Genomic DNA, 26,388 nt, shown 5'->3' on the forward strand with positions numbered 1-26,388 from the left:
CGCTTCTCCGTTATTCGGCTTCTACGGAGGTATTTCAGCTCCTTTGCCGGCAGAAAGAACAACGTGATAGTCGTTCAACACTAAAAAAGAAAAAAAAAAAATGTAAGAGTATGTTTGAATCCTTTCGATGAGTTCTAACATGCCATGCATGTGGCTGTCTTTTTTTTTTATTGGTGCCAGTATGCCCTACGGCATAAGTTAAATAAAAAGAAAGAGTTCAGTTTCGCTGATAAAGGCCAGGAGCTGTCGATGCAAAGGCCCGTGCGTCCAGCGCGTTAAGTCGGGTGGTCGACCGGGGCGGTAGTCAAGGCCTCGTAGGTGGCGGGTGCGAGCCTTGTGAAGGCCCGGACAGGTGCCAAGTAGGTGATCGATCGTTGCCTCTGTGGCTGGAGCAACGCAGGAGGGGCATGTCGTTGGGGGAGGCTGTGCACCGGATGTCCATGCAGCCCGGATGGCAGGAGTCAACGCGGCGCCCACACGAATCCTCCTGAGCGCAACCTCGCCGCCGGGAAGGTCCGATCCACGCGGAGGAATGAGTGCACGCGTGGAGCGCCGGAGGGTTTCTTTGTGCAGGAGCAAGCTGTCCTTTGGGGACAAACGAAGTAGAGGCAGCGGGTGTTGAACTTCCGCTGGATGGCAAGCGGCATCTGCGGCCATTTGAGCCAGTGTAGACCGACGGGTCCACAATACGCGGACAGGGCAGGCGCACGAGTAAATTAGTCGGTGCACATCGGAAGCTATATCGAGGGAGCTGATCACTTTTCGCAACTCTCGAACTGCCTGCGTGGAGTCCGTATAGACAAGCAGCCTATTGGGTGACAAGCAATCCACCTTGGGTATCATGAATGTTAAGCCGTCCCGTATAGCTGCGAGCTCCGCCAACACTGATGGGAATGGTGCCTCTGTAACATAGGAGCATGTATGTTGCGTTTCAGGTAGCGTGGGGCATACGAGGCTGGTGAAGAGACACGTTAACCCTTTTCGGGGCCCCACGGCTCACTAACGCGGGCGTAATTATCTCTAGAGAGAGAGTTCACGTGTCTCTTCAAAGAAAGTCATATACGCGCCACGCCAAGACTCAAAAGAAAGAGTCAAAGGACTCTTATTTTTATTAGAGTGTATGGCTGCAGTCGAGTGCGCTAGATTCTGTAAACGTGACGAACGTCTTCGGTGCTCATTTGCTCAGAGAAATAGAGGCTGTACTTGTCTGAAAAGGGTCGTGTGTCCCCTTCCCTTTTACGAGAAGGCAACGCGGTTCCCTGTTTTTAGCCACAATTATACGCTGCGCACAATGTGTAAAAATACAAAAAAAAATTGGCCGCGTATCTGCGTGCTTTGCTGGCAAATGTCGTCGAAAGACGATAGTCTTCTGCCGGCCGTTTCAGCGCAGCCTAAGAAACACTAGCATTTTCGGCGCAGCCTAAGAAACACTAGGGTCTTTAGAATTACGTATCTATGTATTTTCTAGTAAAGGAACACACCACCTAATACTTACGTATTGATGTTGCGCCTCAGATATGCGTAATATTTGCTTTTTGATCGACAATGTTCAAAGTATGAACGCAGCTACCAGTTCAAGATTACTGGGCGTCCAGCAAGTGCTTAAACTTTGGCCGGCTGGCTGAATCGTGTGACAGACAGACAGACAGACAGACAGGGAGGGAGGGAGGCCAAAATTTTTGCGTTTAAGTTCCCCAAGAAAGACTCTAGTCTTTAAAAAGTGGGCCAGGCTTTAGTTGCTCTAACAACGATATGATTACGAGGCACTCTGTAGTGTGGCAAATCCGGATAACTGTTATGACCGCTGGTATTTTTTAAACCGCTTGTAAATCTAATTAAACGGTTGCTTTTGTCTGTGTGTGTTTCATTCCCGTCGAAATGCGGCCGACATCACCGGGAGTCGAACCGGCGTCCTCGTGCTTACCAGCGGAACACTTGAGCCGCTAATCTACCATGGCGGGTTACGGCGTGCTGTGTAGCTGTATTTGGGCAAGTTGATAGTTTTCTTTCTCTTGGCTACCGCAAGTCACAGTAGAGTACCGCTGACGCGCGGGAAATACAATGACTTGCGATTCCTTAGGATGAAAGCTTTCCAATATCATTACCACTTATTTGTCGTTAAACAACTGCCGCAAACAGTGCCACATAGAACACGGCAAACGCTTAAGGCTCTTGATTAATCAGGTGTTTACCATACAGTGGAATGTAACAGCGTTGCTGAAGTTTTTATCGTATTAATATCGACTACTTATTGCCGTCTATATACTACTCGCTGGGCTAGTGACGAATATCAAATGCAAATATTTCGAAGAAACGTTCATTCAACAAAGAACATGTCGCATTTCTTCGCCATCTGTGGCTTATATAGAGCGCGGTATTTGCAGCAGCTGTAGCCTGTATGTCATTGTTTTTTTTTTTTCGAAATAAAATTCATGTAGCACGATAGAAGTTCGCCACGCAGTAAGGCAGTGTATACCTTTGCAAAACGAGAAATAGAGAAACAATATGTGAAAATCTGCATTGAAAGGGTGGCCTAATAAGATCGTGGTATGAGCCTTTGATGTAGTACGTGCACTATATAAAAAATTCAGATCCCTTCCACTACTGTGAACCTTGAAACTAGCGAAGCCAGCGACTGCGGCTACACGTTCTGCGGCAGCGGCGTCACGTCCTTTTCGCGTCCGTTCGCACTCCTGTGCCCGTCGGCGCTTCTTCGATTTCCGCTCTTCCTTCGAGCGAACGACACGCGTCCGTTTCACATCGAGGGCAAAGGGCAACTGCTATTAACAGCGCTAGCGCGATCTCTAAGCTACAAGACAAAGGGGCTCATCGGTTGGTGGTTAGTGCCGCCGCCGAGTATCGCGACACACTGCTATTAACAGAGCTAGCACGATCTCTAAGCTACAAGACAAAGGGGCTCATCGGTTGGTGGTTAGTGCCGCCGCCGAGTATCGCGACACAATGCTATTAACAGAGCTAGCACGATCTCTAAGCTACAAGACAAAGGGGCTCATCGGTTGGTGGGAGTGCCGCCGCCGAGTATCGCGACACTTGTGAAAGAGGCATCGGCGGTGGCGCAGGGGCGAGGGAAACCAGTGCGAGGGGCGCCTGAAGTCCGCCTCTTTCATTTTCCCGTGCTGCCCTCTGCCGTTTTGGTAAGGTTGTGCTAGGGGCTGTGACGACCTGTATTGCCAGAAGCAAAGCCTCCGAGACGATGAGACGTTTCGCGACTTTCCCGCTTGGGGAAGGGCATATGCGCGGTGGCTTCGTGAAAAAAAGGTGTATTGTTCTGCGCGTCATTTGCCTACGGTCCGTCAGAACCTAGCCATATAAAAAAACAGAAACGTCTACATAACAATCCCTGGAACAACAAACCTTTCCGAACGCGTCGATGATCTTTCGCGCTGGGTTCTTAACCGTTCTCAAGACGACAAGATGACATTTATTCGCTAACTGTCGCGGAGGACACGTGATGTTTTGGTCGCGACGCGGCTGCACAGCTTTGACGTCAAGTGCACGATATTCGTGGATCATCGTTGAGAAAACGTAAAGAAGCGCTGTTAGTATCAAGAGAGAATTAAAGAAGAAAAGGCTTTAAGCAGTGATGGATGTGCTTGCGCCGCCAGAATCCCGACGTACTATTTCAATTTATAAGATGATTTGTGTTTAAAATGGCATGGTTGAAAACATGTGAGCGAGAACAAGTTAGTCACAAATAGTGGTAAAAGAGAAGAGAATGAAATATCCGCGAATGTACTGAAGGAGAATCTGTCATAATGAACGGAGCATTTAATGCAGCTATGATGATTAGTGGGGTTTTGTGGCGCAAGGGCCATGGGTGGCCAAAGAGCGCCATGTCTTCTGTGCATTTAATGCAGCTAGGCATAGACATAGCACTTATACACTTGTAATAAACTTTCAAATTACTATCAGCCAACAAAGTCAGCAGTAGACAGCATTTAGTTAATATTTATCACAGCTAGTTCTCTTATACACTTGTAATAAACTTTCAAATTACTATCAGCCAACGCAGCCAGCAGCAGCCATGATGATGATGACGAAATAAACTTTTAATTTGCCAAAACAGTGTCCAGCATTTAGTTAATATTAGTCACAGCTAGCTCTGTTATGGTGCAAATGAATACGGTGGGCCTCACGCAAATAAAACACTTTGTTACAAAATTAATTATTTCCAGTTACTGCTCTTGCTTCGTTCTCATTAGAGCGTGAAACGACAGTTTGTATGTTCTGCTTCGCGTCATTAGATGTTTTCTCCACGTTTTACCTCGGAAAATGTTTTTTTTAATGCTTATACAAAAACTTCTGCTTAAAACCCACTTTACTTCATAGAGGAATGCTTCGCATAAACGACCACTAGACGGATGAAGATTTACTTGTTTTATTAAAAGTGAAACACGAGAATAGTTTTGTTGGCACGCGTCCTCTCTAGCGTGAGTGCCGTCGCCTTCGTACCAACAACACGACATAGAAAATGTACGATAACGTGTAGCGGTTTAGAGTAACCTTTTTCACACTTGCGTCTGCGTGCGTGACTTGCATGCATAACGTCTTCTTGGCGGGTGCGGGGTCACGTGATGCGATGACATTTACGAGCGCGCGTTCTCGGGATAGAAACTGCTTTCGAGCTCTGCGACGAGCTCTGTGAAATAGAGTGGCTGAATTTACATCGGAAAAAACGATAAAATGTATTACAAAAAAAGCAAAGATAAGGCATACTTTTCAAAGCATATGAAACGCCTCAAGGGGTCTTTGCTTGTCCTCGTTGTATTTTTTCTTCTCTCTTTCGTAAATATCTATCATTCTTGGTCGTACTTGCAGAACTTCGAGCTAGGAAAATAAGTGCTTGAGTATAAATGCAGCCTGTGTGTGCACGGTAACCATCTGCATAATGCCTTCCCGAAGGAACAAGCAGGAGAAATGGCCCTTTACGTGACAGTTGGCAGCCTGTTTCTTCCCTATTTTATCTCTGTCTTTGTGCCTTTTGTGTATATAAACCAAATAATATTTACAATAATAGTGTCTGAATACTGCGGACGTCAGGAGAAGCCCTCGGGACTAAGGCACATTAAGTTACAATCACAATTACACCACGTAACTACGCGTGTGAAGTGGTGTCCGTCAAAAGGCACTACTTACGTTAACTATCGTTGACGTAAAGAAAGCGATTGAGGTTTAGCTCTTCAAAACCTAGTTGTCACGAGCCAAAGGTACGCCTTTGGCCTGGTTTTGGAAAGGTCGTGCACACATTGCTTCATTAATGGTCACGTGGTACCAGAGCTGCGAGGCTCCGAGTGATCGCAGCTGCGACACCTCTCCGTAGTAAATCACGCGGCGTGACGTCACGCCTGCCACACTACCGCTCCGGCGGCTCAGGGTCATTGCGACGTGATTAATGACCTTGGGAGATATAGTGTAGCGGTATAACTTTCGCTCCAAAACGACAGAAAGACCATGAGGTGTATGACCAGCATGCTACGTAGATCATGTGTGACACAAACCTTAACTTCTCCACTAAGCCTCCGCTGACAATAACAGTGCATTTGTCTTGCTATCGCAGAAGCATTGATTCACTAACACAGCTTAGTATTCCTCTTTATTGTTTGATTGAAAGATGATGCATGCGTCGCCAATGGACCGTTTTAAAAAAAGACACCTTTCGCGTATGCTACACAAGGTCACAGCGAATCACTTAGTCCAGTCTCTCGAAGAAACGTCAAAAGAATGAAAGTGTCGGCAAAGTCGGCAAGCAAGTGTTGGCAAAGTCTGTCAGGCTATATGGCCCCACCTGCAGTTAACAACCACCACCACATACTTCACAGGGGTGAAGAGGCACGTCTTGAAACACACCGAGCGTCGTGACCACGTCCTTCCGCTCAACGTGCGTCGCCAGAAAGAGAAAAAAAATGCTCTTTTTTAAAGTTCCTCGTGAGGCGTGTAGTCGGGCAACTGCTTGCAGATAGACTCGTAGACGATGACACTCTTTTTGCCGCATCTGGCCTCGTAAACCCTGTTGCACTCCACTGGCACACCGTCGTCGATGGCGGACTCTGGCTGGACGAGTAGGCAACCTGCAGATGAAAGCAGCAGGTAATATAGACAAGTGTTTGTGGCTGCGGTATGCTATGTATGCATGTATCTGTTCAGGCTATTTATGAATGGGTGACAATATGTCTCATCCTAGTAATCTGCGATTGCATAATATGTGTAGACAGATAAAGATCGTTATCTATCTATCTATCTATCTATCTATCTATCTATCTATCTATCTATCTATCTATCTATCTATCTATCTATCTATCTATCTATCTATCTATCTATCTATCTATCTATCTATCTATCTATCTATCTATCTATCTATCTATCTATCTATCTATCTATCTATCTATCTATCTATCTATCTATCTATCTGCTATAGTGCCTGAGTGTGTTCTGCATAACTGGCGTGCACATCATAACACACACACAGTTGCCCTATGGCAGCTATACCACGAATGGGCATGTGAAGCCTGTAAGCGACGAACCAACAAACGCATGCGCTGCTTTTAGCTGGCGTTGTAAATTGCTTGTATGTCAGCGTATGACTAGACGATTTGGCCACTTGCATGTCAGTGTTCGCAGAATTAAAGGAGCTTTGACTTGTCAACTGTCACAGCTCGACAGTAAAGCGCGCTGGTCAAATACAAAGGAGGACGCACGAAACGAACGCACAGGTATACACAGGATGAGCGCGAACTGTCACAGTTGTAACTTATTTGTTTGTGAGCAGCGCGCTCCTTTCTCAAAAGCGGCCGCTGCAGTGAGCGAAATGACCTTCGTGCTCTCTGTAACTTGGACGCAAACTTGCGGTGACAGCGCAAGACGTACAAGATAAGCGCGCGCGCAGGAGCGACCACGCCCTGTAGAGACACACGCTCATCTCAACGCGGGGGGCTACGACATTTAAAGTGCGCTCTTCGAGCCCTTCGCGCCATCTCGCTAGTGATAACGAAAACACGCTGATATACCCCGATCTCTGAGTACCGCCACTGGCAAATGGTGTATATAAATAGCACGCCGTTAGTATGACGAAGAACGTGCCGTTTGTTGCGGAGTCGTTTCGCGCTGCGCGCTGGTGATCGAGAGGTCGTGAGTTCGAGTCCAGGTGACGGAGCTTTTTCTTCTAGTTTTTTCTGTGCATATGTTAGTCTTTATATTTTACAACGTCATATCCGTGACGGAAATGCGTCAGTGGAGCCGTGGTGGACACCGGCATAAAACACTTTCGTGTTAAAAAAAAGAAAAGAAAGCGATGGAATGTTGTTGGAGTTATTGCTTATCGTTTGCTAATGCAACCACTCTGCCGAATTTCTCGTAGCTGAAAATGCGTTGAAAAGATACTATTTTTAGCGTCATACTTCCCTCGCTTGGATCGCCATTCTGAAGCGCCCAATTCAGCGTATCAGACATGATACACTGGGCTTTGCAGGGGTGTAACATTGAAGCAGCGTTGGCAAAGCTTCAGGGCGGGTAGGCTTATTAAATTTCATTGGGAACGGCTATTATACAACACTTTACAGCTCATAACGCGTGCACTTATTGCGTAAGCTTGTGTTGAAACTGCTAGGCAGAGTCGTCACTCATATTTCTTTATTGCGTATTTTCTGGTTGGCCAAGCCCACTCCTATGGTCAGAGTGTTTTTTTGAATAGTGTACCTCAGCTTCAACAACCGCAATAAACTAACTTCATTTGGAACGGCCCTGGCTAAACCAGATTGCATCGCCTCGTGCAACTGGTGGGCGGTCATGTTGCCTGAGTGCAGTCCAAGCTCAGGGGCTTGCCCTCGGGTCCTTCTGCTGGCGCGGTGCTCAGGTGTAGCAATCGGTACGGTGCTGGAGCTCTTGCTACTCGGAGGGATACGGTGCATAGGTTATTCAGCACCTCCGCGAGTTTGTCATGCGCTAGGGCAAGTACAGCGGAACAGCAAGACACGAGTGTCAGACACGAACGAACGGCTAGCGCTCCCCGTCTTCGTCTTCGTCTTCGTCTTCTTCGCCTTTTCCGGCTGGCCACGGCTTGCTGGCTCAAAACACCAGGTGGCAATGTTAAGAGATCGGCACACTATGCGATCATTAGCTCAATGCATGGATCCAACCAGTGAACTCTGTGTTTATGCTTGTTACCAAAATGAGACTACACTTTTTTGTATAATCACATATGACTTCGATCAAACTAAATATAACAAGTTTCATTTCCTAATAAGTCCCGAGATATTTTTTTCCTGTCAGCCGTCTCTTTAAAGAATTGAAGTGACTGATAACACGGAAGCGCATCTTTCGATGTCTGCTTCCAGCCCATACCTTCGTGTGACGCCATTCATTTTTTTTTCTGAATGTTATAATTACGCATTGGCTCGGTCGTGTCACCTTAAAAGGGGACAACGTGTGAAAGTGTGGACAGAGGAGACGGGAACCAGAAACGGAACAGGACGTTTTTTGCTGTCTGGTTCTCTAGCTCCCGTGTGTGTATGCCTTAGCTTCATTCACGGTGAATCCATGTATACCAACTAGCTCAACCCTCTGTCCTGCTAAGTGCGGTAGCACGTACTCGAACAAAGTGTGCGCGTACTTCTACAAATACCGTATACGCTTGTCCCTTGCACCATTAAAGAGCACTTATCATCAATTATGCTCCGCTGATTTTGCAGGAGAGCTGTGTAATGGTCGAGATCTGCCGTGTGTTGTAGATAGAAAGTTATCATCATCACGAACCAACACGCGCTCAATCACTGCCCAAGCACTCGGCACAGACGGTTATCAAGATAAGCTGCAACGTGCGGCCCCTAGTTGGTGTTCGCCGCCCGTGTGTTCCCCTGTTAATTTTTAGTCGACCAGTGTGGTGAGCAGTGGGACTTGCCCAATTTCTGTGGCACATTCTATGGCACATGGAATTTGTTCTTCCAGTCAATTATGACACTTCTTGTATAAGTGTTCACTTTCACTCAAGTTCAAGGGAGTTGTATATATTTCGTTTTATAGTTAATAACTTGTTTGCTTTTCGCTGTCGATTCTATAACTCCTACAACTAGGTTACCTTGTGTGTATTCCTTATACAGGAGGCCCCAATTCAGTCTCTGACTCTCAAACCTGTACGTCCAGTTTTATAACATATCTATGGTAAAATGTGTGCATCTTAATTTTAATCCAACGTTATAGATCTTTCCGAACATACTCCTTCGCTCCGGTGATCTGCTCATTCTTCTGCTGCTTCCATTTATATGTACGATATGTTCGTGTCCCTTCTTTAACCCAATATTAATGAGAACTAACATACAGTAATGCCAAGGAAAGTATAGGAGATCTTATTTGTAATAACTGGAATATAAATGTGAAGAAGATAAAGTGGACGAAAAGATAACTTGCCGCCGGCAGGAACCTAACCTGCTACCTTCGAACAACGCGTCCGATGCTCTACCACTGAGCTACGGCGGCTGTCATCCCCCCGTCCACTTTATAGGGTATATATGTGCCATTAAACCTAGGAGTATTAGACAGCGCCGATCGCAGTCATGGCGGCGAGTGTGGAACACTCTTTTTCTGCCTTTTGGCGTCACGTAGCACGTGATCTTTTTACGAGCTGGCAGCTGACCAATAATCCCTCTCATACTACCTGAAGGCATCAAGCCTGCCAGAACGAGACCCTTGCTATGAATGAAGGAAAGAAGATGGCTTTTAAGGGCTTGTTTTTCTTTGTTAGGCACAATATTAAGGAGAACTAACAGACAATAATGCCAAGGAAAATATAGATGTTATTTGTAATAACTGGAACATGAATGTGAAGAAAGTAAAGTGGACGAAAAGATAACTTGCCCTGGTCCATGCCGGCGGCAAGTTATCTTTTCGTCCACTTTACTTTCTTCACATATTTATTCCATTTGTTACAAATAACATCTCCTATACTCTCCTTGGCATTATTGTCTGTTAGTTCTCATTAATATTGTGTCTAACAAAGAAAAACGAGCTCTTAAAAGCCATCTTCTTTCCTTCTTTGACCCAAGTAATATTACACTTGTTAACTAGCGCCACTGGAGGTATGAGCTTCGCAGAATGGCCGGGCATTTGCGCTTTACCCATTAACTCAGTATGAACGTTAAGCTTGGCCAGTTCAAGACTTGACGCCCAACTCACCCTTGCGTCCATTATCCCGGTCTTCAACGAGGATTGCGCACGTCTTTTCGGGACTGATGTACATGAGCTTGCGTTCGACGGTAGGCTCATCTGAAATGGTAAACAAGGACGTGACGTTGAAGAACGCCGTGCCCGTGACATGCCCGTCACACTGTTTCAGCGGCTAAACCGCTACGCCCTGTGCATTAAGCAATGTTCCAGACTTAGCGTCATGATTAGAATCAACTGGAAGTCCTCAATTAAGTACTTGAGTAGCAAATCGATATATATTGCACATGACGTCACAGAACCAGCTTCTCACTTCGCTATTACCCAAAGATGGCGGCCACGGGTATATTGAGTACATAATCCCGTCACTCGTACATCGCATTGGCATGGACGATCGCAGTCATTTGGTACACTTTCACCGTCATCGCTTTGTGTCTCGGTGCAAGACGAACCATCTTGTACTGTCATGGCTCATGCTTATGCAAGCTCTCGAAGCGACAGTACCCAATGATGGCGGCTACTGTGACGTCAGTGAAAATTATCCATAGAACGCAAAAAAAAAAAAAATAGCATCGACGTCATAGCTCACACACGCAGAAGCCGAAAATGTTGTGTTTTGCACACTCAGCGACTACTGTGTGCGGGGCCAGGAATTGTTGAACAATTCCTCAGTTTGAATTGTGGATGTCTGAGCTTGTTGATTTGAGACATTGACAAATCGGCCACCGCATGATACACACAACACAACATCTGGGGTTTAACGTCCCAAAACCACGATATGATTATGAGAGATGCCGTAGTGGAGGGCTCCGGAAATTTCGACCACCTGGGGTTCTTTAACGTGCACCTAAATCTAAGCACACCGGCCTCAAACATTTTCGCCTCCACCGAAAATGCGGCCGCCGCGGCCGGGATTCGATCCCGCGACCTTCGGGTCAGCAGTCGAGCGCCATAACCACTAGATCAGCGTGGCGGGGCGACTTTATCCTCTGCAACACCAATGGGTTGCCTGGCGACTTAAGGCTGCGCAACAACTATGTCATAGTAGACCATAAAGTGGCTGACGTGGATGGTATTTTGAATATTAGTGGTGTTTTTTTTTTGTCATCGAAAATTGTCTTACTCAAGCCGTGAGCGTACGTGACGGCGTTGTAATCCTTGTGCACACCAGTCTTGCTGATCTTGAAGAACACTTTCATGGACATTCTGCGCAGTGAAAGAGTTAAAAAAAATCATTACAAAATCAGGCTGCTGATACACGTATCGCATGCGTCTTCCGTGCGAACTTCGTGAACGCAACATACATTGAATCCAAGGAAACTACAGGGCACATTATTTGTATCCTTCAAGTGTGGTGCAGGTAAATATGTCACAAATGTAAACAAATAAACTGGACAAAACGGCTACTTGCTGCCGGTAGGGACCGAACCTACAACCTTTCGACAACGCGTCCGATGCTCTACCGAAGGTTCGCTGATCTACTGCTGCTTTACCCGGTGCGTTATCCGAAGGTTGTAGGTTCGGTACCTACCGGCGGCAAGTTGTCGCTTCATCCACTTTTACATCTTTACATGTATTTACTGCACTACAATTAAAAACTATAATTGCTTGAAAGTCACTCATTTTTTTTTTTCAATGTGCATTTTGCATTCTGTATTGTTCTTAGTCTTTTGATCTAATATCTTCCTGGTTTCAGTTTTTTACATAATTTTTTTATCTCGCTATAGGTAATTGGTGTTGATTGCACTGTTATATTTTAAACTGCATGTTCCAGTTATTCTTGCTACCCTTTGAATTTTGCTTTTATGTTCCTAAAAAAGAAAGAAATCTCTGTATATTTGTGTTGCACTACACCTGAGCAAATGTATGGGTGGAGGAACCATAGGCAGCCAGAGATAATCTGCCCTTAGTCCTTTCAACCAAGACAAAACAAAAATTTGTCTAAATAAACTGAATTGAATTGAATAAATAAGCTCCCCTATGCTTTCCTCGGCTTTATTCTCTGTTGATTTCATTGGAATGCATATAACAAAGAAAACGAGTCCTTCGTCAATTCCCATCTCTTCGTTCTTCCAGGCAAACTTGAGCAGGAAATACGAGGCTTCAATTATTTTGCGGGTGTATAAGGTTTCTCTGTTTTCAGCGAGACTTGTCGAATAATGAGCACACCTTGTTCGTCGAAGGCTGCCGTTTCGGAGCTAAGGTTACCAAGGACCTACCAACCGGTACCTAAATCTATGTTTGCGCAACGGCTTAGAGGATATTTGTTATCTTATCATTTGTCGAGGAACAACCTTTCTTTCATCACAGGCGGCCGCTTTCAGACATTTATTGCCGGCGACTAAGGGGTTTCAGATCGAGATCTCGGTTAAAAGGGACAAGAACTGAAAAGCACGGTTTGTACCGTAAGCGATGGTTGGACCACTGAAAAGAGAGAGAAAAAGGGGGCGTAGACGAAAGCCAGAATTTTCTTGGCCGTATTTGTGCGCGTTGAGCTTGTAATCTGGTGAGTGAACAAACTGGCTACCATAATAGGACAAACCGGACAACGCCGATTCTCTCTCTTTTTTTTTTCTGGCGCATCGTATATAGGAGTTTGTTTTATTTAATGGCATTCATTGCCCCGTAACGGCCCGGGGGGCATTCTTACATTTTTACGTACGTGTGACGTGTTCCTTATACATTCAGCCGTGTTCTGAACATCTGCAAGACCAATTAAATCAGAAACGCTTCTTTACTTTGCAGTTAGACGCGCACACGACATTGTGCCTATATCAGAGAACAGGGAATGCATAGGATGTACTTTGGCTTATAATACGTATTTACAACGCATACTTATTATCCTTATAATAGGGTAGTGTACCCTCGGTGTCATTTGTTGAATGAATGTGAGTCCGTATTCACAAAGCTCTTTGATCGTGAGTACTCGCCACCATTGGCAAGTCTGTAATGCTAATGACCTGTCCGGCATAACGACTGGGCGCCACCTGCTTTACGAACAGTGCACACAGGGGTGTGCAAATATTCGAAAATTTCATATGTCGAGTCTAACAGCAGGCGGTTTAATTCGATATTCTAAATTAGGAGCTTTTCGAGTCGGCCTTCGAATCTTTCAACCACTACTCGTAAATACGGATGCTTTTCGAAGAGCTTACGAATATCTCAGAATGCGAAGTGCGCCGATATCAGCACTCAATATGTTAAAAAATACGAATGCGATTTTAATGGGACAGTTTTCAATACTACGATGTGAACATTACTTCATAATGAGAACATTACTCATAATGTGAACATGTGAACATTACTTCATATCTGCATCAACCATATTCATTGTTCTCACAGAACAACTAGTCGATCGTTGCGGGAGCAGCGGGGACTAAAGGTTACGGTATTTAAGCCGTTAAGTCAACGTAAGTGAAGCAAGCTTCCATTTATGGTATATCGCCTGTAGATACAGGTTCTACTCACAGCGCCTGCGACTGCTTGTACATGCGAGTGCGGAGCAGGTACTCGTAGTTGGTCTCGCTCAGCTGACGCAACCTCTGGGCCGATTCGCAGCGCTCGATTCGTTTCAAGTTGAAGTTGCGCTTGATCACGTATATCTTCTCGGTGATGGCAACAAACTACAAAAGAAAACAAGAGAACAATTAAGAGGAACGTCCGGGAAGGAACATAGCGTGGCGTCTTCGAACACTCCCAGACACTTCCAAACTACTACTTGACCTCCCATAAAACTCCCCGGCACATGCAGCGTTCACAAGACTCTCTAACCCCACTCCCCAATGCTCCTGAACATCCTGTGCCTAATCCACGACATCATATTACACCTTCGGCATATGTAGAACTCCTATGGCTCCATGATCCCAATCTCAAACACCCTCTAGTTTTGCCCTGACATCCGTTACAAACATTCTTCAGCACCTCCCAACACTTTCATACACACGTATGCCAAAAGGTTGTTTCAATCGGTACTTGTCACTCAAACAACAAATTGGCTCGAAATCGATCATACTAGTTCAAGTTGAATGTTATGTTGGATACACATGATATCGGAGCCAAGACTTACCTAAAAGAAGAGCTAGTTAACTGTCAGTGTAATAATTAGGAATGATTTCATTGAGCTCATTGAAAGAGTAGACCGTTTCCTTGTGAGCAGCTCGGATCGTTGCGCCACCTGGCGGAGCAGATCTCAACCACGCGGTTCTGTCTACGTAGCCTCTGAGATCAGCTTCGGCAGCGTGTGAAGCACAATGTTAAAACTTAACCCAATGAATACACCAGGGCCACTGGCGTAGGCAGGGCGGGCACTGGTGTATTCGTTCACACACACACACACACACACACACACACACACACACACACACACACACACACACACACACACACACACACACACACACACACACACACACACACACACACACACACACACACACACACACGTGTAAGTGCGTAGTACAAGAGGCCATGCACGTAGGCAACGCCCCCTCCCCCTCCGAAATTCGTCCAGCCTTCGATATTCCCGGGCAACTTTTTTTTGCCATGGAAAGACTTTCTTTCAAACAACTAGGCCTTGCCCCCCCCCCCCTCCCCGAAAAAAATCCTGGCTACGTGCCTGCAAGAGGCTATATAAGGTGACACTATTATATGCATGTGTAGGGTGGAAGGAACGTGTTTAGAATCCAGTGTATAGCAGCACACGTGTTGACATTTGAGAGCAAGCACTCTGAACTTTTGCGGACGCAGGTGTTATTTGCATATCTGATCTTGCTTGAATAAGTCCTTTTATTAGCCGTCCTCGCAGAGTCGTCTCAGAAGAATGCGCTGAGAAAACATCCCATTGTCCTATACTGACGAAAGAAAGGAATGCTTTCTAGTATACTGCATTGTTCAACATAATAAAGCCGTGTTATTACATTTTTCTTCAACTAGCAAGGAATAAAAGAGAATTTAGACGTCGCTAAAAATGTGTGCAGGTGCGCAGAAAGGGTGGAGGGAAACGGAAAGGCAGAAGGCTGGGAGGCTAACCAGAAAAGCTTTGAGTAGGCTATCCTACGCGTGGAATTCGGGAAGGAGCATAGAATTATGCGAGAGAGAGAGAGAGAGAGAGAAATGCAGTGAATGCATTGTGGCGTGCTGGACTGCACCACAAGTCAGAGACGTTCGCACAAGCCCGTCGTCCTCAAAAAAGCACAAGAGTGCCTTCATTGCCTTGCGGGCCTACGAGAAATGGGGAAGGTGTTCTAGTGGCCGATCGTCCAGTCGTCGAAAGCACTTGTCTCTCCGAGGCAAGTCGAGGACAATGGCATAGCGAGTGGTATGCATTTTAATTAATCAAAGCGGACGCCACAGCCGCACAGGGACGGAGCTTAAGCGGTGAAAGCGCTTCAAATTTCCACCCTCATCGTTTCAAAAGGTCGCGACAAAAAAGTAAGAAAGAGATGGTTAATTGCGGCAGGAGTGTGGACACTCTCGAAGAATTTCAAGTACGCACGCAGAAGCGTCCACACAAAGGCACCACGGATGCGCGAAAGGCACGCAGCCGCGCTGACGCAAGCAACAAGACGCGCTCGAAAGCGCAGATCACATTCGGGCGTGCTGTGAAACTCATAGAAGTTTCGAAATTGCGGCGTGAACTCCCGGGGGCCAATTTGTGGACGTTTGAGTGACGGGTCGCTGGCGAGGCACAAATTGCCATTTTCGTTGAATGCCCTGTTTGTCAGCTGTGCCGTCATTTGACAAAGGGGCTAAAAGTGAGAGAGAGATAAAAAAAAAAAAAACGAGAAAGGCGTTCAAGTTGTCAGATTTGCTTGCACAGAAGCGCAGATATTGGAAAATGCTCCATATTTATTTTTGCTTGCTCTACTTTTTTCGGGAACGTCACTCTTTGTTTGCTTCTTTTGTTTTTAGCACAGAAGAGCCTAGTTTTTCCATCCGAGAATTTCCGTAGTTTCAAGGTCGCTGCGATTCACAGTTCGTTCTTCAGCAAGCAGGTGACACCCGTGTCAACAGCCCTTCCCTCCCCCTCTCTTCCATTCACACCACGACGCCTTAGGGTTTTACTCAATAATGCCTTCACAATTTTCGAACTTGAAGCACTTGAGTTTCCAATATAAGCGCAACTGAACTTTTTGTATTCGGCATCGTGAAGTTCTTCATATCTCGAATGCAAATTCACTCACTAGTGAAATGGCTGATAACCCATTATGTGAACCCTAACGGCGCAGCAAAACCATCGCGCGCCTGCTCTGCGTATGTACCCGCCCTAACACCCAAAGAGCAGCCCTCTCAGCCGCACTAGGTCAGCTGGGCAATCGCACTCTGACCGCAAACAGAATTCTAGGGTATTGGCCTACTCGAGACTTAAACGCGAACCGCTATGAAGGTGTTGCTGTGGTTTCTTAGGAAAACCGGACTGAACGACACGTTAATTGGGACAGTTCAGTGTCTACGTTGACGTGTTGCTTTTAGGCAGTGCTATTTTCATGACATTGTAGGGCAAGTTACAGACTCTGTCCTTCCCTTTCATTGTTTCGCACCCCCTCTCTGCTTCCCTAGTACAGGGTAGCCAACCGGAGATTTCTTCTGGTTAACCTCCTCGCATTTCCTTTACCTTTCCATCTACCTTATATCACTCACTCACTCACTCACTCACTCACTCACTCACTCACTCACTCACTCACTCACTCACTCACTCACTCACTCACTCACTCACTCACTCACTCACTCACTCACTCACTCACTCACTCACTCACTCACTCACTCACACGCACATTACACACACACACACACACATGTGCGCACACGCATGTGCAGACGCATACAGGCATACATGCTTGAGGCCTCTTCATAGATACGCATGTGTAAGCACATGCAGACACAGGCATTGGTCTGCGCAAGGTTCACCGCAGCGCCCCCAGCACCCTAGTGGTCGAGCTTGAAAAGAACGAGCTCCGCAATGGACGCAAAAATGAAAATGAAGTGATGACGTGCTTCCCATGAAGGGCTGTCATTGGTCCCTGGCTTTCCGGGGGAAAGGTGGGAAGTAAACAGTTCATTGAATGCAACATCAGGGGTCCTTGGTCGCTATTATCGTAAATAAAAAAAAACAAACATGCGTACGCATATCCCTGCTTATTGAAAAAATGGCGTGAAAGGCCCGATTGAGCATGAGGCAGAATTGGCGCCCCCCTTTAGATGACTAGGGGGGGGGGGGTGACCACCCCCCATGCACCCCCTCCCCTGCGCACGCCTGTGTATAGAGACATGAACATGCGCACAAAACCTGAGTTAAACCATGTTTCCAATTAAAGATGTACTCCCGCTCATTAGAGAAAACATGTGCCTTGCCATGTAGCTACACGTGTACCCAGCGCAATTAATTCGCTATTCTTCTTTATGCATAGGTTCTGTTGCCGAAAGTGGGCGCCGCGAGATTATCGGAAAGGTCACTCATTGCTGAGCACAAATATCAGTCTCTTTAACGCGATAGTGTTTTATGCCGGGGTCTACCTCGACTTGAGTGACGTATTTCCGTAACGGAAATGACGTCGCAAAAAATGCACACGATCAGATGGCAAAGAAAAACGTGAAGAAAAAGTTCCTTCAACGAGAGTCGAACCCACGACCTCTCGGTCCACGACAACATATGCCGGACACGCTATCCACGTGCACCACCCTTTTTTTTTAAAGTTCGGTATTACTATAGGACACGCGTGTGGGTAACGTGTCAACAAAAAATTTGTTCAATATGAAGAGAAAGAGGTCGCGGGCTTAGAAGAAAAAGGGTGAGCAATGATGAGACCTTTAGCTTTGAAGCTGTAGTTGTGACAGCCCTGTAATCCTCAGTCATGACGTACACACGCTGTTGTCGTCATGAAAAGGTCCACCGTCTTTCGCATATCGGAGAGTCTATTTCAAGTACTTCCGGTCGAGTAATTATTTCCGGTTTTTTGAATATTAAGCAATTTTCTTCTAAGACAGAGCTGGTATGAAATCGATGGTTCTGGTTCACGTTCGGAGTCATATTCGATGCATATGATAGTCGAGTATAAGTTTACTTAAAATATAGACCAATTGAATGTCGGGATATATTGACGAATATTAATTTAATGTGTTCATTGAAAGAGCCGACGCTTTCCATGTGAACAGCTGGGATCGTTACGGCACCTGTTGGAGCAGATCTCGACCATGCGCTTCTGTCTACGTGGCCTCTGAGATCCGCTTTGGCAATGTGACGAAACACAAACGTAGCCCAAGGAATACACCAGCGAGCGCACACGAACGTTGAAGTGCGTGGGACCAACACGCGACACTTAAGTCAGGGATTAGAGTCGCCTCCGGAGTAGTTTTTTTTCTTTTTTCGTTTGTCGCGATAGAAATTATGTAGACACTCTGGACGGGTTCTTGCCGTCGCCGTCATGTTCCGTATAAAGTCCAAATGGATAAGATCCCCCCGCGCATCGTACGTTCTATGCGCGGGTAAAAGCGCGCGAGCGCGGGCGACAAACGTGGCTAAAGCAGAGATCAAACAAGCCGGCCCATCTACGTTGCTCGGAGGGCGCATGCGATAACATCCCTCCGCGTGTTAAGCCTGCCGTCGAGTACTGCTCAAGCAAAGAGGAAACGCCCGGCGTCGTCTTGGACGAGCACGAAAATACGCGGGGGAGGGGGGCTGTAGCTTGAGCAGCAACTGTGAACTTTGATTCTAAAGGCCCGGACACACGTACACGTTGCAGCGCGTCAACGCGTGACTTTTTGACGCGGCGCTGCGCCCTCACCCTATGGGGAGAGATGGCGCGCGGCTACGCGAAGCTGCGCGCCTCCCTCTCCATAGGGAGAGGGCGCAGCGCCGCGTCAAAAAGTCACGCGTAGACGCGCTGCAACGTGTACGTGTGGTCGGGCCTTAAGGGTGCAGTCGCGATCGCTGGCGCGCGCGCTATCTCGGCAGGCATTGGCGGACGGCTCGTGTACTCTTCTGCGTGCTGCGCTTTCAACGCGAAGAGAGTGTGCGAAATCCGCATCTCTCCCTGGAGCGGCCGTATTCTCTTACACCAGCGTTTTGTAGGGTTACGCGTGACTAGATCTAAAAGAGTTAGCTGCCAGCCTTACTTCTTATAACATTACAATTAGTTGCTATCACATTCATTACTTCGCCCTTGCGGTGAAACTGTGATTTTTAGTGTTGACAGGCCGCTTTCCGATGCACTTGAGTCTTCACGTCCTGATGAGACGGTACGCTATCCAGTCCTACAGCATACACGTGTAATGCAGCTTCGCTAAATTAAGTATGAGTGTGCACTTTAGACACTCGCACAGGAACGTCGTGGCTTGCGAAGAATAACCGCATATTCCCTTTTGCGTGCATAATATCTAATTTTACTGATTTACACAATCACTGAACATGCAACTAGTCAATGCCTTAGTTTTATGTTATCACATCGAATCTACAAATGTTTACGCGCATTTATTCCCGCCACCTTTGGCCTTTGTGACGGTAACATGATCACGTTCACTAAAGAAAGTTTGTCCCGCAGCTGCCACGCGTTTAATGTAAAAGTATTTTTTCGCTCGTATACATTCAACTACAATTTATTTTCACGCATGATAGAGCTTTCGAAACCTTTGCTCGGCAGCATTCGCTCGTCACCACTCAACGATTTTTTTCAGTGAGCACCGGCAAGTACGTTGCTGACGTGTAAATTCCCTCATTTGTGTCATTGTTCTGTCTGTGTATGTATTTACTTTTCGCGACATGTGATTGACTTAATTTCCTGCATTTGCTACGTTGTAGAACGTTCCCCCCTCCTATTACATTGTATAGCCATAAAATAGGGCGGCACAATGTGCAGATAGAAGGAATTCATTGATATCATTTTTCTTTCGACATCTCACTACGTCGCCTCTCAATTTAAGTCTCAAACTTTCAGCTCAGTGTGTGTACTCACATCTTCCATGTGTTGCCGCTCCCGGTGTCGCGGGTCATCTTCGTAAGGAGTCGCATCTTCGGCGTCTTCCTCCGTAGCATTAGTTTCAGAAGCTGACGACGACGTGACCTTCTTCTGTTCACTCTCATGTGCTCTTCTCACCAGTCGTTGTCTTTCCTGCCTTGGCAGCGCTATCTTCCTCCTTGGGACTGGCGCTCCCTTCTCCCGCAGGCACCTTGACCTCATACTTCACGTAGGTCTCCTCTGCGGTCAGTACCACCTTCTCCCTGTCCGACGAGTCGGCCTTCACCTACGCGTTCGGTTCTCTGAGCCTTCTCGACATTGATCTCCGAGTCTAAGTTAGACTTCGCCTTTTCCCCGGAGGCACACAGGATCGCGGAGGCCACGCACAAGGCGGGAAGCAAGAGCCACGTGTCCCTCATCTTAGTTCGCTCGGTTCGAGCGGAAGGCGTTCTGTTGTACGTACGATCGCGGCGAGCGACTGCGCTGATCTGCTTCGCAAGCGTTGACGGAGTGACCTTTTAAGGCCGGCGGTAATGGATGTCCACAAGTGTGCCGCTTTCTTCCACGTCAACGTTCGCAGCTCGAAGATTGAGGCGTCACTATAATGAAAAGAGGTTGTCTCTACAGTTCCTGGTAAAACGCAAGCGATGCCTTACGTGACCTTCAGTTCGGGGACAAAGGGCGACAGGCCGCATATTTTCGCGTTACTTTAGTGGCGATGATAATGAGAGCTTCGGGAAGCTGTGCATGGCCACAGGTTTCAAATTAAAGAAGATTCGCATTGAAAAATGGGAGCCTTTGTGTCATTGTTATACTCTCGATAATGAAATGTCGAACAAAATGAAATCAGTCAGCCCGCGTTTGCAGCGCTGACGGACGGCGTTCAAAAATCCTCCTAAAAGTATTCCTTATTGGCCGAAATTGTTTACGCGCTGCTTAATCCGAAAAAACAAACAAACAAGAAAGGCGAGAAGATTAGACGCTACGAATGGAGGCAGCGTGTTCGTGAGTCGGCAATTTTATCGTGTTAGCAATATAGAACCGTCCGTTGAGTAGATCTGAAGGCGGCGGCGTCCGCGCAGCGGCGAGTGGGTGCTAGACGGAAAGAGGCAAGGGGGGGGGAGGTGTTGGAGGTCACGTGGCGTTTGTAATAAAATCTGGGCATTTACCTGCCAAAAACCATGACATGATTATGAAGCGCGCCGTACGTAGTGGAAGGCTCCGGAAATTTCGAACAACCGGGGTTCTTTATCGGGTGAACACTCAGAGTGCAGCTATAGCGGCGAACACAGTCGTCGGTCGTCCAAATCTGATCGTAGGTTGAAGCACGTCGGCTTTCGCATTTGCGTCATCGTTCGTTCCATCTCAATCTCTGGTGTTCGCGTGAGTTGCAGAAACGTAACACAGCTCTCCGTGTTGCACAGGCAATCTCATATTAGAATCGCGGGCAGTATTGAAGAAGCTTTTTAATTCAGCAAGGCGTGGCTTGTTACGATGACACGTGTGGCAGTTGTAGCCGGTGAAAACCAATCACCTCGAAAAAAAAAAAAAGAAAGTGTGGCGAAGCCTTGGTACTGTTTAACGGTTGCGCTCTCCAGCGGCTTCTAGTGGGTCGTCCTCTTCTGAACGACGCTCGCGCTCGGAGGCAGTGCTTTTGCCTTGACTGTCGCCATTGCGCATTGTCGCTGAGTGCCGTCCAATAAACAGCTCAACAAAAGAAATAAGTACACGTGTAAGTCGAGATGCCACAGATCCAGTGCGACAGAAAGCGTGAAGGCATCGGTGCTGCATACCTCGGCGTGACATTTTCGGTTCGGTCTTCCGCATGTTCGTTGCAAAGGTCAGCAAGCTACTGTTACCTTTGCTGCTTCTGCGAACACTGCTTGCGTGCTTTTCTCTTCTTTGCCAGAGTTATTGCTGAAAGCAAGAAAGGGCTGGCCGATCGCGAAATAAATTAATGGAATATTTCTTCAGACCTGGCAGGGCATTGGTGCGAGCTCTTGCATAAAGGCCGCTGCTGCGTCCCCTAGTAGAGGCGGCAGTGTCCTGTAAAATTGCAGTAATAATAATAATAACTCGTGGGGTTCTACGCACCCAAAACACCATATGATTACAAGGAGCGCCGTAGTGGAGGGCTCCGGAAGTGTCGACCATCTAGCGTTCTTCCACGTGCACTGACATCGCACAGTACATGGGCCCCTAGCGTTTCGCCTCCATCGAAATGCGACCGTGATCGAACACGTGCCGTTCAGGACAGCATACGAGCACCGTAAGCATGCAACATTGGAATCGGTTAGCTTGTGCACCATGCGAACCTGCACGTCTTTTTATACGTAACACTGACGCTGCGCGTGATCATGCGTGAAGATTCGTCAGCTTCCAGCTCGTGAAAAAGATCACGTGCTACGTAACGCCAAAAGGTAGAAAAAGTGTGTTCCACACTCGCCGCCATGGCTGCGATCGGCGCTGACGAACACTCCGAGGTTTAAATTGACACATATATCCCATAAAGTGGACGGGAGGATGACCGCCGCCGTAGCTCAGTGGTAGAGCATCGGATGCGTTATTCGAAGGTCGCGGGTTCGGTCCCTGCCGGTGGCAAGTTATCTTTTTGCCCACTTTACTTTCTTCACATTCATATTCTAATTACTACAGATAACTTCCCATATACTTTCCTTGGCATTATTGTCTGTTAGTTCTCATTAATATTGTGTTTAACAAAGAAAAACGAGGCCTTAAAAGTCATCTTCTTTCCTTCATTCATGCGGCACCTAGTCTCGTAAGCGTCCTCGAAAGGGGAGTACCAGCGTCACGGATGACCGGCACGGGGAGGCCTCGGCGAGCCTTCAGCCGTGGCCTCCGTGATCATCTCCGGCAGCGCGCCGTTGCAACGGTGCGCTGCCAAAGCTGATCGCAGACGCCGCGCTTCAGCCAATGGAGCAGTCCAGATTCTAGATTTTGGAGGCACTTCGCTGGCGTCGCCTTCTATACAGGATGGTTCTTTTATAACGGACCTATTTCACTGGCCTGTAGTTTTGTTACAAACCATCAAATTTTAATGCGGTTTGCGGAAATGGATTCAGGGAGGACGAATATTTAGTGGCCCGTCCTGTTTCTTTATTCGCTACGCCGTGAAAAAAGAATAAATCAGAAATAACGAAAGCCGCTACATTCCGTGAAATTCCATGCAAGAGAGATTGCGTACTGTTGAAGTCAGAACAGTTTGACGTTTGATGTGGTCATTTCAACAGCTGCTGTAGGCTAAGTGATTATAAACATTAACCTTTACAGACCTTTACTAGTCATGTTTGGTGCGCCGCATGGCAATCAGAGTTTTTCACTGCGTTTTATAGGTGCAAGCTATCCCTCCTTGTATAGAATCTCGCGGTATTAGCTATTTCTTATTTCTTTTTTTTTGCATTGCGCATAAAAAATACGGGACTGGCCATTAAATTTTCGTCCTTTCTGAATGTTTGCCCGGAAACCGCATTAAAATCGGATACTTTGTTGCAAAAGTACGGCCCAATGCAATAGGTAACTTCTAAAAGAATCACCCTATGTTATTGTGTAGTTTCAGCGCATTACTTGGGTCGGCTCGCCCTTCCCTTCACTTGACTGCAGGTCTGAGTTGCGGTGGAATTATTATTAAACGCATATGTAAGGCAGTTATCGCTTGTAAGATCTTCGCCATGGTCTAACTAGGTCGTGGCATCTGTGGCGCAGTCATCACATGTCCAGAGCATGGCTACACGAAGTCATGACCTGGCCAACGTCAGATTTTGTTACTCTAAACCATAGTATCAGCTACGCTCCTCTGCCATTTGATGCATATTGATATGCTCTTGTCTCTTAAGTTGAGGCCCGAATTCCTTGGTTTGTTCCGTGAGCTCTCTCGCGGCCCTTGTTGCCCTTTCTAAAGCTTCTTTGCTATCGACTATGTTTATGTCCCATGAGATGAAGCGCGATCTGCATTTTTTATTGCGATAGCAATTATATGGACAGTCTCGACGGGTTTTTCTGTCGCCATCGCTATCGCCGTCATGTACTTCCGGTATGAAGTCCAATGTGATAAGATTCCCCCAGGCATTGTATGTTCTACCGCGGGTACGACGAACGCGGCCGAAGCACAGATCAAACGAGCCGGCCCATTTCCGTCGCTCGGAGGGTGCATGCGATAACATCACCCCGCTCGGGAGACCTGCCTTCGAAGCAGACAGGAAACGCCCCGCCCGTCTTTAAAGACCATGAAAAGACACGAGGTGGGGGGCGGGGTTTGTCGCGCGAGCAGCCACTTTGAACTTTGAATCTAAGGGCGCTGTCGCAATCGCTGGCGCGCGCACTATCTCGAAAGCCATCACAGCGGGCGGCTCGTATACCCTTCTTTCTACGTGCTGCGCTCTCAACTCAAGTGACTATGCGGAGAGTATCTCTTCCTGGAACGGCCGTATTATATTACACCAGCGTTTTGTAGTTACGCGAGATCGCATACAAACCAGTTAGCTGCCAGCCTCACTTCGTGTAACACTACAATTTGCTGCTATCGCATTAATTGCTTCGCCCTTGCGGTGAAACTGCGACATTTTTTTGAACAGCAAAGCTGGTTAAGCTAGCAGTAATTTGTGCGGCCTATCTGAAAACTATCATAATCATGAACGGGTGTGTGTGGCAGAAATTGGGCTAATCCGCTACTCACCTTTGGTTCAATAAGAGAGAGAGAAGGAAAGCTATAGAAAGAAAGAGAAAGAGAGAGTGATGGACAGAGAAAATTGAGAGAAATAATGGGAATAAAGACGAAAAGAGAGAAAGACACGGAAAGGTATGGAAAGAGAGGGAAAGAAAACCACAGAAAGAGAGAAAGAAGCAGAGAGAGAAAGAGATAGAAGAAAAATGGAAAGATCAAGAGAGAACTAAAGAGAAAGAAAGGGAGAGAAAGATGCAGAACGAGAGAGATAGAGAAAAAAGATGAACACAGCATCAAAATGTCCTATATCATTCGTATGATTTATATTCTATAACCTGCCTTATCCTAAAGTACCATAACAGTTTATAAAACCACTCAATTCTTGGCCAATTCTCCGCAGCGGGTGTGAGCCAGATATAAGTGAAGAAGAACAAGAAAGAGAGATAGAAAGACAGAGAAAGATATAGAAAGAGAGGGAAAGAAAACCACAGAAAGAGAGAAAGAAGCAGAGATAGAAAGAGATAGAAAAAATAGAAAGAACGAGAGAAATGAAGACAAAGAAAGAGAGAGAAAGATACAGAGATAAAGAAAGGGAAGAAAGAGAAATAAAGATAAAAACAACGACAAAGAGAAAGCAATTGAAGAAACACAAAAAACAGATACAAAATAGAGATACAAGAAACAAAGAGAAAGAAAAAGAAGAAAGAAAGAAAAAAGTAATGAGATACAAAGAAGGCCACCCAGCCGTGCTCTTCCTTCAGGCTTGACAAGACAAGTTCGAAGCGCCATATTCTAGGGAGCTGGAAAGGCAACGGCGGCTGCGAGAAGAGCCCGAAGCGATGGAAGCCCTACGCCAACGACGACGTGGCCGTAGATCTATGAGAGGAGCGAACGCTCGTTTCTGGAGATTGGACATCCGTGTCGTGACTAACGTAGCTAAAGTCTAGCAACAAACTGGAAGCAACCAAATTAGACTTCAGAATCGTCCAGTTTCCCTGTTTCGAGCCTCGAGTGACTTAGTGCAAGCTTCGCCAATATTTTTTTTCTTGATATGCTCGAAATCTCCGTGTTTGGAACACCGCGACGTTTATATTTCTTTGCTTATCCGCCGAGGCCTGACGTGGCATATTGACATTCAACGAGGGCTAAGTAAAATAATAAATAAAACAGCTTGCAAAGAGAAAAAGTGAATGTCAGCGAAAGGTTCACTCTTTAGCGAAAATTTTGCTTTCCGCGGTGATGAGCAGCGCACTTTGTCAAGCGTGTGCTTGTTTGTGCTTTCCCGGAAGCTTTTCGTCGTTATACTCCAAGAGGGATGAAAGCAAGAAGCAGCCACTTTATGTATATCAGTCACCGTGATGCAGCTCTGCGCGGGCAGCCACCGCGCACTGTTCACTTAAGCTCCCTGTTTGCTCGTTTAACACGCCTCTCTCGTTAGCGCGCTGGATTGAAAGAACAAAAATAAAAGCGCTTACTACCGTATTTATCGGTGTAAGACCCGCCATGCTGCCGTATAAGACGAGAGCGTGGTTTCTTTCTCCACGTCACTTCTGGCGTTGTCTCTTCCTCGCCACATATCTCTTC

General features: G+C 46.6%; 1 protein-coding gene across 1 annotated transcript; it reads right to left on the reverse strand.

Moving 5' to 3' along the window:
• Positions 1-5,597: 5,597 nt before the first annotated feature.
• On the reverse strand, positions 5,598-20,635 carry LOC119402167 (uncharacterized). Its single transcript, XM_037669288.2, has 5 exons — positions 20,121-20,635; positions 13,642-13,796; positions 11,297-11,379; positions 10,186-10,275; positions 5,598-6,089 (listed from the first exon to the last, which is right to left on the reverse strand). Exons 1-5 carry the CDS (start codon positions 20,343-20,345, stop codon positions 5,935-5,937), a joined length of 708 nt encoding a protein of 235 aa, XP_037525216.1. The 5' UTR covers positions 20,346-20,635; the 3' UTR covers positions 5,598-5,934.
• Between the last annotated feature and the right edge of the window lie 5,753 nt (positions 20,636-26,388).

Source organism: Rhipicephalus sanguineus, chromosome 8, assembly GCF_013339695.2.
Source record: "Rhipicephalus sanguineus isolate Rsan-2018 chromosome 8, BIME_Rsan_1.4, whole genome shotgun sequence".
NCBI lineage: Eukaryota > Metazoa > Arthropoda > Arachnida > Ixodida > Ixodidae > Rhipicephalus > Rhipicephalus sanguineus.

Coding starts and splice junctions, on each gene's coding strand:
- LOC119402167 (XM_037669288.2), bottom strand. CDS start 20,345: ATGAGGTCAAGGTGCCTGCGGGAGAAGGGAGCGCCAGTCCCAAGGAGG. Junction 13,797..20,120: donor AGCGGCAACACATGGAAGAT/GTGAGTACACAC, acceptor TTTCTTTTGTAG/TTTGTTGCCATCACCGAGAA. Junction 10,276..11,296: donor CACGTACGCTCACGGCTTGA/GTAAGACAATTT, acceptor TTACCATTTCAG/ATGAGCCTACCGTCGAACGC.